The sequence below is a fragment of the Euprymna scolopes genome, chromosome 18 (assembly GCF_053919585.1).
Source record: "Euprymna scolopes isolate OS-2025 chromosome 18, ASM5391958v1, whole genome shotgun sequence".
Lineage (NCBI taxonomy): Eukaryota > Metazoa > Mollusca > Cephalopoda > Sepiida > Sepiolidae > Euprymna > Euprymna scolopes.
The window spans coordinates 25,026,640-25,044,877 of NC_136499.1; the positions used below are offsets into that span (position 1 = coordinate 25,026,640).

The 18,238-nt window shown below is 31.8% G+C and overlaps 1 protein-coding gene and 1 long non-coding RNA gene across 10 annotated transcripts in view; one reads left to right on the forward strand and one right to left on the reverse strand.

Annotated features, from left to right (window-relative positions):
* LOC145297535 (uncharacterized) overlaps window positions 1–18,238 on the reverse strand; it is a 330,130-nt gene that overhangs the window by 73,030 nt on the left and 238,862 nt on the right. For 2 of the 7 annotated variants that reach the window (XM_080143490.1, XM_080143489.1), the window contains one exon: window positions 10,274–12,110. The exons of the other annotated variants lie outside the window; for them this stretch is intronic. In XM_080143490.1, the coding sequence (XP_079999616.1) occupies window positions 10,819–12,039 (1,221 nt within the window). In that variant the 5' untranslated portion in view covers window positions 12,040–12,110 and the 3' untranslated portion in view covers window positions 10,274–10,818. Of the gene's footprint in view, window positions 1–10,273; window positions 12,111–18,238 lie in introns of those variants that run through there. 7 annotated transcript variants of the gene reach the window in all.
* Window positions 1–18,238, forward strand: part of LOC145297539 (uncharacterized) — a 442,212-nt gene that overhangs the window by 25,551 nt on the left and 398,423 nt on the right. The window lies entirely within an intron of this gene.

Genomic DNA, 18,238 nt, shown 5'->3' on the forward strand with positions numbered 1-18,238 from the left:
AACCCTGTTCCCATCGATGGCCTATCTTTATTTGAACTGATAAGTAAATTTATATACACCAGTATATATTTTGTATTGTCAATAATTTTCTTTATATATATATATATATATATATATATATATATATATATATATATATATATATATACTAGCAAAGTTCTGACCTTAACATTTGACCTTGAAAAATAGTATGCACCATTCCCTAGGATGGAGACCATCATCATTTCAGGTTTGGTCATGATCAGTTCACTAATGTGGGCTATAGGAGAATATATATGCATAGTATATGACCTTGACCATTACCTTGAAAAATGTTGTGCACCATCCTACGTGGAGGACCATCATCATGCCAGGTTTGGTCATAATCGGTCCAGTGGTGTAGGCTGTAGAAGAGTATATATGCATAGTCTAGGACTTTGACTTTTGACCTTGACCTTTTTAAAAAAAATCATTGAAAATTTTATATCTATATCATTAATTGCTAGATGAAAGATAATGTTTTTAAATTGCAACAAAATGTACATTACATAAAATAAATCCAAGGTAATTTTTTGATTCAATTTAAATTAAATCTTTATACCTTACTTTGTAAAATTTATAAAAGTGCACTTTGAAGATAAATAAATTTCAAATTGAATCTTGTAGCTTTATTTTTAAAGCCTATAGTAAAAACATTTTGTTTAACAATTTTCATGCCTTGGATGAAATGCTTTTCTAACTTGTATCTTACCTTTTAAAGATTATATTTTAAAACTCTCCTTCTCTCTATTTCAGTTTGTATTCCTCCTCACACCACAACTCATTTTTTCAACCCCCCTCTTTGTATCATTACAGGTCTGAATATTCTCTCTATTTCAGTTTGTATTCCTCCTCACACCACAACTCATTTTTTGCAACCCCCCTCTTTGTATTATTACAGGTCTGAATATTCTCTCTGTTTCAGTTTGTATTTCTCCTCAAACCACAACTCATTTTTGCAACCCCTCTCTTTGTAATACAGGTCTGAATAATGAGAAAATCTTAATTTTTTTTAACAAAAACTTTAAAATAACTTTTTTAGATTACATTTTTTTAAACTTCTTTCAGAATAGAAAATCTTTAAAATTTAATAAGGAACATATTTCATATCGGTTTCATTAACAAATATTAAGTACATAACAAGAAAAATAGAGATGAAAATTTCAAAAGGACTGTATAACTGGTTACGGTCAATAGTAGTTCTCGCCAGCGAAAGTCTTTGTTATTGTTATTCTATTATCATTATTTAAAACATTTTGTGCCCTGCTGTTTCGCGCGAGGAGGCACATATATGCATATATCATATAAATTACGTCAGCTGGGTTTTCCAAATTTATTATCAATAAGTTTATTCCTACAAATTAGCTACTTAAACCGGTTTTGCTAAAGAAATCCAATACCTATTTCTATACTTAGGCCTGTCAATATTTCATTCTGAAAGAAACAGTATTTCTATGCATCGGCGACAGCTTGAAGAAAATAGTTTAAAAATTAATTCAATAATATTTCCTTACACGCAAACAATTAATACATTGAACAAACTATATTAGATTAAATAAACTGAAAAAAAAAATATTAATTACAAAACAGCAGATTTTTTTTTAACACAATTCTAGATACGAGGTGCTATAATAAGTTTACAAACTTTTTTGTACGGGCAATTTTATAGATTGTACACACAAGAAACTCTAACCCCCTTCAAAGTAATCTCCTTTGTCTACAATGCACTTGTATTGTTTCAACAACTACTGGAAGACCCCATGAAAGCTTTCTTGTGTGAGTGTATCAATGCCCCTCGTCATTGCCCCTTCCATCTCCTCAATTGTCTCATAACGACAGCCTCTAAGGTTTTCCTTGAGCTTAGGGGATAACCAAAAGTCACAGGGAGCAAGGTCTGAACTATACGGAGGGTAAGACACTGTCTTGATGCCAATCTTGTCATGACACCATCTTTCTTTCTGATCTTTTCTGAGCACCCTTGGGACAAACTTTGTGTAAATCTTCCATATCTTCATTTTCTCGTGAATAATTGTGTGTAGATAGACACACGACAATGCTTATCCATGAAATTCTTTATTTGGCCAATCAAATCTGGTGTTCTGACTTCCTTACTCCTCCCACACCACTCGTCATCCCTTACAGACTTCCTGCCTTCTTGAATCTCTTATGCCACTGAAAAACTGATACTCGATTCATGCAAAATCGTCCAAAAGCAGTCTGAATCATTCCATACGTTTCTGTGGCAATTTTCCAAGTTTAAAACAGAATTTTATTGCCTATTGTTCTTCTAAAGTGTCCTCACATCCAGGTTGCATTCACCATCTGTGACAATCAGGCCTTAGTAGGATGTATTCCAATTTCTGCTGTAGCTGTTCATTTGAACCTGAAATCATAAAAAATTGGTCAGTCATCTCATAAGATGTATAACAATAACAAACTGAATTTTCAAGAAGCTATAGCATTTAAAATATGCCTGTACAAAAAAGTCTGGAAACTTATTGAAGGCACCTGATATTTATAAAATTCCCACAATTTTTGGTGAATGAAGATGGTGGCTTTCCATTGCATACATTACATTCATAAACAAAGATTATCAGTTATTATAGTTGTAAATGTTTTTTGAAATAAATAAAGTGTGGTTAAATAATCAATTGTTAAATATTCTGTACTTTTCCAAATGGATGAACAATTCTGTACTTTTCAACTAACAATTTCTGGGATTAAATGCTACAGACTCCTGTCAAAGCTCTCTCCCCGACTCCAAATTCAATACAATTGCCCTATGGGGTAGTTATGTTAAAGCTTGCCAGTCCAAATTCAGCACATTCCAAAATTCGATAGAAAGATTTCTAAGTTTGACAAAATATACTTGAAGAAGGCCGAAGGTTACATTGACCAAAACATTGTACATGTATATATAACATTATGAAAATATATTTATGGCAAGCAAGCTATATAGAGACTTGCTACCTACAAAGATAAAAAAATAACTTTTTTACAATAAGTCAACTAAATTAGGAATCCTTATAATACAATATCACAAGCCATAAAACTCTAAAAATTTACAAATACTGCACCCACAATTAATCTATTCAATTCATTGGAAAGAATGCAACAAAAACTACATCGATATAGACAAAAGAGCTGTTATAATAAATAATTAGCAAAAATGTCCTTTTCGCCCACATGTCAGAATTTAACTACACTTTCAACTTTCCCAGGACATACTCATAAAAGATAAAAGTCTTTGTCAACTCACTAAATGAGCTATTATTTCTCAGTTTTACAATATTATCAAATAAGGAATAAGTTCTGATTACATGAAACCTACCTTGACTAAAATTAGAATCCAAAAGAATAACATTGTGATAATGGAGGAAAAATAAAGAAATGACATGCATAAGTGTACAGTGAATGAGGCATAAAAAAATGACTAAGTTCAGCATTTGCCCCCCTCCCTTTAACCCCAAAAGTCCTCGGGGGACGTCAAATCTTGGTGAAAATGAACAAACAGTGCAGTTTTAGGCCTTAATATATGTAAATTTGAGTTTTGCACCATGCAAAAAAAAAGAAATGACTAAGGCCATCATTTGCACCCCCCCATTTAGCCCCAAAAGCCCCCAAGGCCTTAACATATTTAAATTTGAGTTCAGCACCATGCAAAACTGCTAAATAGATATACACAGAAAGTTGTGGACAAATATGGTAAAATAGTCTCCAAAATGGAGTGTTTTTATTAGCTCTAAAAGAGCCCCTGGAGCACATCGAAAAGTTATCGCAAAGTATAGACAAACACAATTATATAAAAATCAGTTAGTTACAACTTTTCAGAAAGTTTTATAAAAATCCCAGGCATCAATTTTTTTTAATAAGCATAAAAGTGCCATTTAACCCGAAAGGCACCCCTTGGGGGAGGGGGGGGAGGCAACCGGAGTTTTCCTGGAAAATCCGTTCTGTTACTTTTTTGCTCATATGTTTAATGTTTGTGCAAAATTTCCCAAAATTCCAAGGCATAATTATTAAGAAAAGTGTGGATAGACAAACGGATGATCGGACGAGGGTGAATTTACAGGTCCACCCTCCTTTTGTCGGTGGATCCAAAAATAAAAAAATCAAATTACTCCAATTCCATGCTGCAATACATCGACATAGTTTAAGTGTGTCTCTGTCTGGTAGGTATAGTTCAAGTATGACTGTCTCTGCTTCCATACTTCAACAAATTTAACAAAAACAAAAACAAAACAAAAATCAAAACAAAAAAGGTAAAAATCAAATATAAAATAAAGTTCTGTCCAACATTATCCTCCTCATCTTATAGTAATGTTTGAGAGTCTGGTAGATGTGTTAAGTAAAAATCAGGTTGATGTTAGTCTAGCTTTGATATTTTGCCCATTTTTGGTTTTGATTAGGGTTAGAACAACAGCATATTCTTTTCATTGTTTGGACTCTTGAGTATATATCCGTTAATATCTTATATGTTTTTATATAGACTGATGTAGTTCCCGGTTAATTGACTCTGTCTTACTGTGTTGGATATATACTTGAGAGTCAAAATAATGAAAAGAATATTCTGTTGTAACAGCCCTAGTTATGGCTAGATTAAAAAGTGTCCATGAGATTGTCAGACTGACACAACTCGATTTTTACTAAACACATCTAGATGATACCAAATCTATCCAAGTATTTTGGCTGTACTAAAATCATATTGATACACCGGTTCTCATTAAATCATTAAAGTTAAGCAACATTAAGCCTGATTAGTACGTAAATGGGTAACTATTAGGGAATTCTAGGTGCTAGAATATGAGTACATATTCCAGCTGAAGAAATGGATATCAACTAGTGTTGGGATGATTAATTTGAATCGAAATCGAAAAAAGAAATCAAATTTTTTTTTTTTTTTTTTTTTTTTTTTAGCTGGGAGTGGGAGTATCAGAATCGGGGGAAAAAATTGTGGCTCTTTTCTGATGCTGGGGGGGGAAAAAAAACGATTATTTCTGCTGTTTTTATATTGTTTGTTTTTGTTTAAAACTTAATTTTTCCATGTCTTGTATTAATGATAAAATAATAAATATTTTATTAATTTTAAACTACCAGTAAAACTAAAATATATAGATCACACCACAAGTATATATTTAAATTTGAGAAAAATATATGCACATAATACGTGGATTTTTATGATAATTTGCCCCCTGCCCCAATAAAAACAACTTTACATTTAGAAGTTTAAAAAGAATTGGAATCAATAATTGTACCGGATTCAGGAATTTAAAACAGAATCAGTAATTGTATTGGAATCATGAATTTAGAACAGAATCAGTAATTGTATTGGAATCAGGAAAAATCTTGGAATCGTCCCATTACTAGTATGAACATTGCTGGGGGAGTAGAATTGGCATTCTGTTGGGATCGGGGTAAGTATGTTTAGTGGGGGAGGGGTTAGACCATTCATTTAGTTGTTTAACACTCTAAAACCAAGCGCATGACGTTTTACTTTACTAAATTTCCAGGTTTATTCCTGTTTACCACTTGAGTATATTATTTTTTCTTTCGGTATTTAAATGAACGGAGACAATCGGATTTCTTTGAAATTATAAAGAAAGACACAAAATATTTGTTACAATAAATGTTTTTTTTTTTTTTTTTTTTTTTTTTTCACATAAGGTGGCACCGAAACGGTGTAATGGATAGTCTCACAGACTACGAAAATAGCTATGCTGGGCTGAAATCTTATTTAATTAAAAAAAAAAAATTTCAACGAATCATTTTCTTCAATTAAAATTCAGTTACTTATGCAGAATACGAACCATGCTATTTACAGATAGGATTTTCAAGGTATCTTTTGTTTATTAAATTGTTAAGTGAAAGTACAGTATAGTTACGAAACACTCCCTTCTTCCTGTGTTAAGAATGGCTTTCTAAATAATAACGTTATCATTTCAGCATTGTTTGTACTCTGCATAAGTATCTTCTGTGCTGTGCTTGTTAAGATAGAGTCGACAGATCGATTTTTTAAATATGTAGTTTTAAGTAAAAACAACAGTGCTTACTTGTCATGTCGAAAATAGTAATATATAAAAAAATTACGAAAATTCATCAAATAGAAAATTATTTATAGTTAAAAGTTTTTACGGATGTGAACATCTTGAAGGTTTCCCTCACTTTAAATGCTGACGTTCTGTTTTAGTTGATAACGATAGACTTTTTTTTTTATTATTAAAAACACAATAGCAGTTGTTCTACTCAATGAATTTTCATAATTTTGGGATATATTTCTATTTTCGACATGGCAATTAAATAAGTACTGTTGTTTGGGCTTAAAATCACGTATTTTAAAAAAATCGATCTGTCGACTCTATTTTAACAAGGACTGTAAGTGTACTGTACCTTTTTTTCCCAAATACTTAAATGAGAAAATTAGATTTCTTATGATAAACGTTTTTTTTTTTTTTTTTTTTTTTTTTTTTTTTTTTTTTTAAATAAGAAAGTGCGGAGATAGTCTCTGAAAGTATCCATTGCACTATGAAATCGGCTATGTCAGGTTTAAATGTTATTGAATTCAAAGTAATCATATTACACATAAATACTTTTGAGAACGACGTAATCAACCAGCAATTCTACATAACAACTTAGATTTAGTTAAAATAACAACTTGTCTTCAATTAAGAGTACCCAATGAATCGTACTGAGTTGCAGTTTTGTAAGACCAAAGAAGATTTTCAACATACAAATCAAATTAAAGTTTTTCAATGAACAAATCACCTTTTGCCGGGAAAGAAAAACATTTTTTTTTTTTTAATTTGCTTGCAAAGCGATAAGAAGAGAGTTCTCTCCCCTTTTTATATGCGTCCATTCATCTCTTTAAAAAGCGCTGTCTGTCGATTATCCGTTGGTTTGTCACACTTAAGTTTAAAAAAGCATTTTTAGACGTGGCCACATATCTATATAATTAGCTCTGTCTGTCGGTGTGCTGTGCTTAAGTTTACAATTTCAAAGAGAGCAGAAAGTGGACCTTGGGTTTATTTTCGGCAGCTTCATAACTCTCAACTTCTTTATATTGTCTTTTAATTGTCACATTTCATGAGTGATGTTTCTGACAAATGGAGAAGAATTGCTATTTTCTGGGCCAGAATCTAATGATCTCGCACTTATTGTTGGCTGTTTTTGGACATTGACGTAGTTTTTTTTTTTTTTTTTTTTTTGCCTTACATTAAGTGGCTTCATGCCGTGTCTGGAGCGATTTCCATATAAAATAAAAAATTTAATTTTTAAATGGATTCATTTATTTCTATGAGAGGATATATCCGTTGATTGGTCTGTCGTACTTAAGTTTGAAAAAAAAAAACAATTTTAGATGTGCCGACACATCTCTGTAAGACATTTGGTAGATTACATCTAGAGTTTGAAATTATCCGTCTGTCATAATTTGCTTTCAAATAGCGTTTTTAGATATGCCAACAAATTTCCATAAATGGATATATCGTCTGTCGGTCTGTCATGCATAAGTTTGAAATAACATATCCATTACTAAATGCGTAACTTGAATAGGCTCAACTTTGGAAAATTCTGTGTTTCATAATTTTGAGATACAGCACGTTAAAAATCATTACACGTCACAGTCTCGTAAGACCATATAGTTTTTCCATGTTCACAAATAAAACTCATGGAGCGCCATCTGTGGCTGCAAAGTTAAATTTTTGGCATTTATGCATTTTAGCTTTTGAAGACAATTTTCGGTTTTCATTTTTTAAGACTTCCACTCGGAATAGAGGGAGAAAATTCGAGAAGTTCTTAAAGTTTTCCAATAATAACTGTTCAAAACTATTGATTATTTTTTCATCTACATACATCTATGTATTATGAAAGTCGTTTTCAAAAAGAAAAAAAAAAATGTGGCACACACTTTCCAATAATGACTGTTCCAAACTATTTATAAATTCTATTGCTTTATTTGTTTTATTACAAAAGTTTTATTTTGTAAAAAAAAAGTTCAATTTTTTTTTTTAAAGTCATACATTTTCATATAATGACAATTTTCATCCGTTTAAGAAAAATTACAAAAAATACCTGGTGTAATTTATTTTGAAATGTATATTATTTTATAAAACCTAAAAAAGGTATATTTTAATTCAATAAATGTTCTGTTTATAAATGTTTAATTTTGTGTTGTGTTAATTTAGTGTATTCATTTTGCTTTTATCAAAAAGTTATGCAAAACTAATATTTTTAGAGAAATTCTCCCTGTTCCGAATGGAAGTTTTCAAAAAAAAAAAAAATAAATAAATAAATAAAAATATCCTCCCAAACTATAATGCACAAGAGCCGAATTTTTTCAAGATGTACACAGCCACAAATATTGCATGTACAAGCCTGTTCTAGTTATGTTGGTGGTGATGATGATGACGCAATGGTGTGTTCCTGTTTATTTGTGTTTCTTCCTTTTTCTCTTGGACTCTTTGTGATAAACAAAATTGTTCTTGTATGTGAACAGTTCACTCTGGATTAACTGCTGCTATTGATCGCAGTGTTGAGCAAGGTTTTCCAGATGGCAAAGTCGATATAAAAAAAAACTCAAATCTTTTTGACAACATCCTTAAATTATAACAGGCACCTGCCAGTTTTTCTTATTTTGGTTGGATCAACGGCTACTAAATGAACCCCCCAATCAGTCAAGCATATATTCATGCCATAAAAATGCTGCATACAGAATTGTATACAATAATATTTATATGCAAACATCTATAAAAATTAAATTAAAATAAACTAATATAAGGAAGTATATTTTTTTTTGTTTGTTTTCAAATGTTCAAATGGCTGTCTGGAACAGTGATTCCAAGCCTGAATTGACGTGACCCTCTCTCCCGAGAGGTCCACAGAAGCTTTAAGAGGGCCCACAAAAAAAAAAAAAATTAAAAAAAAAATAAATAAAAAAGTTTCTATTTATTTTATTTTGTTTACTAGAAAATGTATGTGTTGAAATTTAAATTTATAGAAGGCAGTACAATGCAAAGGTGTAACGGACAGACATAAACTGAAGCAAATCTAATTTATAAAACTCACTGTGTCTGTCTGTCTCTATTTTTTTCAAACTGCATCTCCTCTGAAACGCGAGGTTGCAGTATGGCGTGAGGTAGGTTAAATAATTGCATTTTTTGTGGACTGTTTCTTTTAATGAGTTTTTAACCGGTAAAAATAGCTGCTATGGGGTCAAAATTTAAAAATTTGGACTTGGCAGGTGTAAATCAACTTAAAGTACTCTTGTACGCATGTGCAAATATATATTTACACATTATAGTCGATTCATTTTTAACTATTTCTTATCCATCTGATGATAGCTCAAATAGTAAAAACTAAGGCTAGAGTTCTATATGTTTTGGTTTCAATTCTAGCTGATGGCACCCAAGTCATATTTTTTAGTTTCTTGTAAAATAACTACTATATATATTTTGTATGATATAACATATAATAATTGATAGCTATATATGATATAATAATAAATACGGAATTTGAATAAAATAAAATATCATATTTGAGTCCATTTTACAACTGGGAAACGCCGGGCGACCAGCTAGTTAACATATAAATTAATTTCCAATTTCTACAGAATTATTCACGTTTACAATAGCCCTAGTATGCACATTTGAAAGTCAAACACAAATTTGATGAAGAAGAAAACAATTCCTGAAATATTACAATATAGACCTTCTACCAGACCATGCTGGTAGAAGTAAAAACACAATATATATATATATATATATATATATATATATATATATATATATATATATATATATATATATATATATATATATATATATATATATATATATATATATATATATATATATATATATATATATATATATATATATATATATATATATATATATATATATATATACAACAACCCAAACACTACATACACTTTCATTTGCATTTTTAGTTTGTTTGTTTTTTTCATTTTTTTCTGCATTTCATGAAGTCTTTATACTAACTTTTTTTGCATATATGATTATTTTTCATATAATGCAATTTGAATTTATGCCAGGAGCAGCAAATTCATAACTCTCTGCTATAATAATAATAATAATAATTTACTCATATCGTTTTTCTGATGAAAAGAACATATTCTTTGAAACTCCATGGAGTAAGGAAATTTTAATATTTCGTTTAGTATCCTATCAAATAATAAATTCTTGTAAATTATAATTTACAGTCTTTAACTGTGCTCTTTTATGACATATTGTACTTCCTATTTTGGATTGTATTGAGCCTTTTTCTTTGGTTGGGATTACTTAATATTAATTTTTATATTGTCTTTAAGCTTACAGGAGATTCTTGTTTGTAAACCTAATTTTTACTTCCTGGTTTTATATATATTGTATAACTTATTCCACTGTTATATTTAAATTTGCTACAGTTTATGTCTATCTGCATTTTATTGTCTTTCATAAATTTAAATTTTCTTTCATATACAGACTAAACAATGCTTCAAGCAAACTATATTAATCTCTTGTATTTTTCAATATGTGTATTTGGATTTTATGTTATGAATATAACGAAATTGATTCATTGTTAGTTTTTTACTAACTTAGAAACATATTTGTTTAAATATATATAGGGTCCACAGATAATAGAATAGCTTTTAGGGAGTCCACAAGCAAAATAAGGTTGGGAACTCCTGGTTTAGAAAGTCAAGGAAGTGAATCATTCCGGAACATATAGACGTAGTAATAAAATTGACTTATTACGATTTAACCAAATATTTTTCTTTTCGGCCATCTTTTTTGGAGAAAGTTTTTATTTTCTGTTACGTTCTAAAGTTGTACTAAGATAAGACGGTGGCTCACTATCAGGACCATTAGCAAAGAGACTCTCATATGAAGGAGGGGGGCAAGATGGTGTTTGCTGAGGCCGTGGTAGCCAGGGGACAGAGCTTTCGTCTTCCGGAAGAGGAGGTGCTGTAGGATGGGTTTGCTGATTAGGTGTCGACGGTCTCATGGTCATGCGGTCGGAATATGCACTTTCAGGAAATGATGGAGATGGTGAAGGATCTGGAATGGGGTCCTTGCACCAACATTTGACAATATAAGAGAGTATGAAACCAAGCAGTAAGAATCCTCCCAGGAAGACACCAATATAGATAGAATTCATTGGTTCACATTGAGTTGTAACGGTTAGTTCTTCATAAGTTGTCACTGCTGGCTGGTAAACAATCGTTTCAGTTGATCGGAACTTGAGCGGTAAATAGACTTTCCAGAGAGTACTCTGCGATTCGGTGTTTCTACCATGAACTTGATAGGTTGTTTTATTCAACTTGATGTCGAGCTCCACCAAAGAGCTACGCCAGTTCTGGCCAATCAGAAAGTAATATCTGTCCGTCTCACTTATGTCGAAATGCTTTGAGTTGCACTTTGAAAAAACAGTGTTGTAGCTCAAGGCGTATTGGTTAACATCCATAGTCTTTTTGTAGTTTTCATAGTTTTCTGTACCCTTTATGACCATGAGAGTCACGGACTGTGGCGTACAGAACGAAAGTGTTATTGAAGAGTTTGCCATCAGATAAAAGTGGAATTCCTTTTTCATACCAACTCGAAGGGCAAATACATTCGTCAACTCATACACTGTCCGAGTATTGTTGATCCGAGGCTTGTCCTTAAGAAGATAGACAGTCAAAAATCGGTTCATCAACCCTGACTCAACGGTTACTCCATCACAGAAAAATGTTGACATCTTCTCAACTGGCATCATATCGTATGACGAAATGTGTTCTATATTAGTGCCATATGAGTTATATCTTAGGTAGAGTCCGCCGAAAAGGGAAAGGGAGAGCATCCAAATCCAGACAATCTTTAATCGAGTTGAGACTTTCATTGTCCTCAAACAGAGGAGATAGCAAAGTCCGATACAAGGCGAACAGCAGCAGGAGAAACAGGAGAAATCGGAATCTGATGACATCACTGATGCAGAGCGGTTCTGCATGGTTTGCGCTCGTCGGCTCGATAAAGAATCTTCCACCATTTTGGAGATTTAACGATAGTACTGAAGGAGAGTTTGTTTTCAGCCTTTCTTGTAAGTGTGTGTTTTCAGTTCTGGAAAATGGAGAACAAAAGATAAAATAAAAGTGAAAAACGGAGTTGTATTCATTAAAAAAAAATTGATTTTTTTTAATTTAAGAAAAAAAAAACGTTAGAGTATATATATATATATATATATATATATATATATATATATATATATATATATATATATATATATATATATATATGCTAGAAAATCTACCCAGTGTTCCCTGGGTGTAGAGATTAACACCATAAATAATACTAATAGATTATCATCTGTATATTCACATTATAGATTTTGTAAGATTTTTTTTCCAAAGCTGATTTTAAAATATTGATTAAAATAAGAGAAACCCAAAGAAGGTTAATAAATAAATAAATTAATATTAATCATTAATAGATAATTAAATAAATAGTAGGGTAAGGAATATATTCTTTAATGAAGTTATTTATTTGGGCATTTATTAGTATATACAATACAACGAAAAAGTGGTCAAAAAACAAATATATAACAAATATATGTTACCAAAGGCAGGATAGGTTACTATTCTTCCTACCTGAATAAGTTTGTTGTGGTATTATTTTTAAGCATTTCTTTATTTCAAAACGCAACTAATACCGAGTCTTAAGTAAGAACAAGAAAAAAAAAATGGCTAACATTAGACACTCATCTGAGAAGCTTTGATAATTGCTCAAAAATAAAAAATAAACAAAATACTTGTAGAAAATTACATTTTCGCATGATTAAGGATATTTATTGAATAGGTTTCTACCAGTATTTTAATTTTCGATTTTTTAACCGATTAACAAGACTCTCCCAGATGACCGTCTCAGGTCAGCCATTTCTTTTTTTGTTCTAATTTAATGTTCTGTTTGTGTTTCGAATAAACGCTTTAAAATAAGTCTAAGCATAAAAAACTTATACCAGGTACGTAGAACTTATCTTGCATTTCATAACATTATTATTTGGTTTTTGACTACTAAAAAAGTAGGTATGGAATAGGAGTTGTTAACTTTTACAGATTTCAAAGCAATTATTTTTTTACCAACTCTAAAACTAAGAGTATTTTTTAGCTGATTTCCACTTTTGTCTTGAGTCAGCAACTTATACAGGAGTCTGAAGCTGGAATAGTCTTAGTTTTAAACTGGCCCCAGAGCTTTTTTTGTTTGTTTTTGTTTTTATTTTTTTCAATTACTTCTCATTTATAAAGTGGTTGTAAAGTATTGAAAACTTTCTAAAGCATTACTGAGTTTCACTAAAAAAAAATAAGGCCTCTGCCATCTCTTATTATATAATGTTAAGGGGCAGATACCTCCTCAGTACTTTCTGTACTAAGGCCAGATAACTCCAAGACAATCCCTATATCAGGGGCAGATAACTCCCGAGTACAATTTCCAGAGGAATAGATGAGTCAGCAATTTCTTAAGGAATCGGAGTCTGTTTTTGTAAAACGGATTCTGGAGTTTTTTTTTGTTTTTTTTTTTAGTTACATATTAAGCTCTATTACAAATGGTCAGCATTTGAATCATTAAAAACTACTCAGTTGCCAAATTAATTTTTATTGCTAGGTAAATCTTTTAGCATGAAATTGTTATTCAATTATAATCCATTAAATTTATTTGGCAAAAAAAATAAAACAAGGGAAAGGGCGAGAAAAATTTACTTAGAAGAGGACACAGTAACCCAGCACCTGTCCAAATTCATCCTGAATTGTTGCATTTATTACTTCACTTGGAAGTCTACTCCAAAATCCAGGGATCCTTATTGAGAAAGTGGCCAGCTCTGGTTTCATCGATATCAGGGGTAAAATAGTTTCTTGCAATGTCTGCATAGGCCTCTTTCTAGTGCAGGAGGCTCTGAAGTATGCCATAACACCCATTGAAAAGATTGTAGCCAAAATGAAATCACTGTGTAACCGTTGGTGCTCCAGGGAGAAAAGTTATATTGAAATGTTTTGAGTTTTCAATACATTAGTTACATCTCTCTATGCAAATGTCAGTGTGTGTGTGTGTGTGTGTGTGTGTGTGCGTGTGTGCGTGTGCGTGTGCGTGCGTGTGTGTGTGTGTGTGTGTGTGTGTGTGTGTGTGTGCGCGCGCGATGCGACTAAGCAGGGAATAAGGACCCTGGCTGGCTTCACTTAGAAAAGGACAGATTTCGAGTAACACCGCTTTTATGTTCACCTTGGTATTCCAGCAGTTTTCACGATCAAAAGTATGTTTTTTAATTATTTACACAACTTTAATCAATCTTTGGATAAATATTTTTATATATAAAAAAAAAAAAATGAATAAATAAAAATAATTTTATTAATAAAACTATTTTAACCAAAATTTTGATTGCTATTTTCAACATGATTTGAATGAATGTCATATTTAAAATTATCGCCAGCAATTAATTGTTTACAAGCTATATATTTATATATTTACAATAATAATAATAACTAGCGTAATAACTGAAAATTTAGAACCTTTTAAATAAAACTATTTAAGCATAAGTTTTTAAGGTCAGAAACAAATATAAAATAATTGACTTGTTTGGATGTTCATGAATGTTTTGTAACCAAGATTGATCTTTTTTTTTTTTGTAGAGTTCGTTTTGTTTTCTGTTTACGTTCTTATTTCCTGTTTAGTCCATTTAATGTTTTCGAGGGAGGAATATTTATACATGGGTCTCAATTCTTTTATAGTCGCTGCTTTTTTATGTAACTTACACTTCTCTTCATTGCTGAAAGGTATACAAGGGGACGTTAGCTGAGAGTTTTTAAAGGTTTTATGTAAATATGTTTAATTTTTGGAGAGAACAACTATAGTTCTTGTAGCTAAATATTTTGTATACTCCTTAACTGAACTGAAACGAGTGACAAGCAGACAGAGACATCAAGCTAACATTTCACAGTTAGCAACTATCAAAGTTTCTTTTATAGTTATCGGTGGTGTATCTAATACTTGTTTGTTTTCTTTCAGCTTGAAAAATATGACGTCATTTGCCATTTTGACTCATACCTCTGTTTTGTCTAAATGATCTAGCCTTCGTTTTGTTTTAACTCTTAATTCAACCCTGAGAATTATTCTGTTTTTCAGATTTGGGTTATCATGACATGTACTTAGTGTGATCCATATCAAAATCAACACTAACTGATTTAATTGTGATTGACATAGGATTTCTAATATGTAATATGTGTTCCTCTAGAAAGAAAGCTTAGAGAATTGACATAAAATCCCAAAGTGTATTTTTATGTAAAATCTCATAGAAAGAGAATGGAAGTTGTTCTGAATCTCTAAATATATCTAAGTGGCTATGAGAACAGAACACCTCTTAAAACTGCAAATTTATTCTATTTGAATGAAATTTAATTTATACTAGAAAACTGCACGGCGTTGCCCAGTCATAAGATAAGTTAATACATACAGATTTCGTATTTATTATTATAGAATCTATTGATTATTATATTCTACCCAATATAGAGTAGTGCCTCCCTCCAGCATAACCCAGTTATAAAATATGCTTGAATATATTTTAATTCATGCATATTTTGTATTTTGTATTACAGAGTTAATACTCCATTGATTATTATATTGTACCCAATATATAGTAGTGATTTCAAAAGTTAAAAAATATGACTTGGTGCAATCAGCTTGGATCGAAACCAAAACATATAGCATTCCAGTGTTAGTTGTTAAGTTTGAAAGTTTGCCAGCCAGAAATGATTTTTAGTATAAGACAAGATTCAAGCAAGTAAGCAAGGACTCCTGAACGGCCCACAGAGTTTTATAATTATTAAGATTTATGAGATTTTTTTGTTCGAGACAATGGAAGAGGTTCAGAATCTCTATGTGCACTCTAAGTGAGCTATGGATGTAGAACCCCTCTTAAAAGTACAAATGTATCATATTTTGATGAAATTCCAATCGTATGTATAAAATCACCTTGGAAAGTCGATGAAAGTGTTTCTGAATCTCAATGTTGTCCACTATGTGTTGTATATATCTATGCACCCTCTCTAAAATGAGTTATGGATGCAGAAACCCCTTAAAGCTTCAAATATATTACAATTTTAATGAAATTTAAAGCATATGTATAAACCATTAATCCAGTGAGTTTTAAAAAATTTCGGCTTCTTTCAACTATATTAGGAGGCGAAACAAAGAAGGGGGGGGGGTTGAACAAATAAAGTAAAAAAAACAAACAAATCAAACATAGTAGTATTTTCCTCATTCGATCCTGAGTAACATCATGCTTTCCTATTACTTTAATGTATACAATGATAGATTGGATCCAACAGTATCGATTCATAAAGGCTCATCCATAACTCCATCAGTTCATTGGTTGTTTTTACACCTCATTGTAATACAACTTCTTATTCCAGTAGCTTCTTTCCAAAAACTGCAAGGTTTTCAAACTCTCTTTCTGCTCACTGTTTTCCTCCTAGCTAGAGCCTTGGTCTTTTCATGATCAAGGTCAATAGGCATCTTCTGTCTTTGTGATAATCAGTTTTCGTTCTTTTCGCTCCTTACATAAAGTGGCTTCATGCCTTGTCTTGAGCGATTTCCATTAAAAAAAAAAATTAGAAAGTTGAATGCTAAGGATAATCGTGCCACTCATTCAGTGTTAAGAAAGGAATGCATCAGTTGTGCCCCTTCGACATATACATATCCCTGACAAACCCACTCAGCAACAAAATCTCACCCGTTCACTGTTGAGGTCCCTAAATGCCAGTCTAATAGTTTCTTCCCTCGAACAACTAGACTTTGAAATTCCTATTCCTGCTTCCCTGACCGTATTGATAAGCAGAAGTTTAAATGTACTGTAAACCAACATCTTTCCTAGGCATTGTTAGGAGTGAACGTGAGTAAAGACAAAAACAAAACAAAAAAACTTATCAATGTGATAAATTTGATTTTTCTCTTATTTAAAAAAGGATTTGATATAATTTTATGAGAAATCCATTATGAAAAAACCCTGTCAAAGGCTTTAGATATGTCTACGGCTACTGCCCTAGCCTCCCCTACCTTATGCAGTGCATGACATGTACGTTCAGAGATTGCATGTTATATGCATTCAGAGATGTCCGTTAAATATCTGTAGTAGAATGGGCTTGCATAAATCTATACCGTCAATCAGAAAGAAGTTTAGTATATATAAGATGGTGGACTAATGTTTGATTGTTTAAGAACTCAAAGAGAGGAAGTGGGCTAATTGGGCGATAGTTAAGTGTGCGTGCAATGCAAAAGAGCACATTTGGAGCATAACACCAGAAATAAAACAAAGAATGTTAGGCATTCATGGCTGATAATTTGGGTCACACTATACAATGATCTAATTTTATCGTCATCATTAGAAATACTTGTAAAGTTTTGAGTTTGCTAAAGAACAGCCGACTGTGACAATTTCTTATTGACGTATGCTACCTCCCAAAAAGAGGAGAAAATGCCTGGGAAGATGGTCTTATGGCAACAGAACAGATATTACACGACCCTCTCCCCAACAACAAAAAAAAAAAGGCGGTAATGTTTGAGAGGAGAATATTATGGCAACATAATAGATACTACACAACATTCTCTTTCCTTAAAGGAGGAGGTAATCATGACCACAGAACAGATACAACAATCCCCCCCACCCTGCCCCCAAAAATAAAATAGCAGGAAGTAGTGCTTGAGAGGATTGTATCATACTGAATTAACATATACTATACTACCCCTCTTGCAAGGAGGAGATAATCTCTGGGAGAATGAGATTATCACAACAGAATAAATATTACCATATCTCCTCCAAGGAGGAGATAATGCATGGGAGAATGGTCTTATGACAAACTAGCTGAGCAAGCCGGGACCCCCTCCATGAATGAAAAATTTACTTTCACCATGACTAATGTTTGCACAAAATTTTTAAAAAGTCCAAAGCGTGGTTATTGAGAAAAGTGCAAACAAACAAATAGGAGTGAACTACTAGGTCCAATCCCTCCTTCGTTGCAGGACCAAAAAGCAGAAATTATACAATCTTTCCCCCTGAATTAAGCACTGAAACATAGTACATTAGTCTAAAATAGTATAGCAAACTGAACTGTGCGTTAAAACATAGTACAATAGTACATTAATAGAAAGATTAGTATTGTTTCGGTTTGAGACAATTATGATCATGGTTGTGACATTCACCCTGG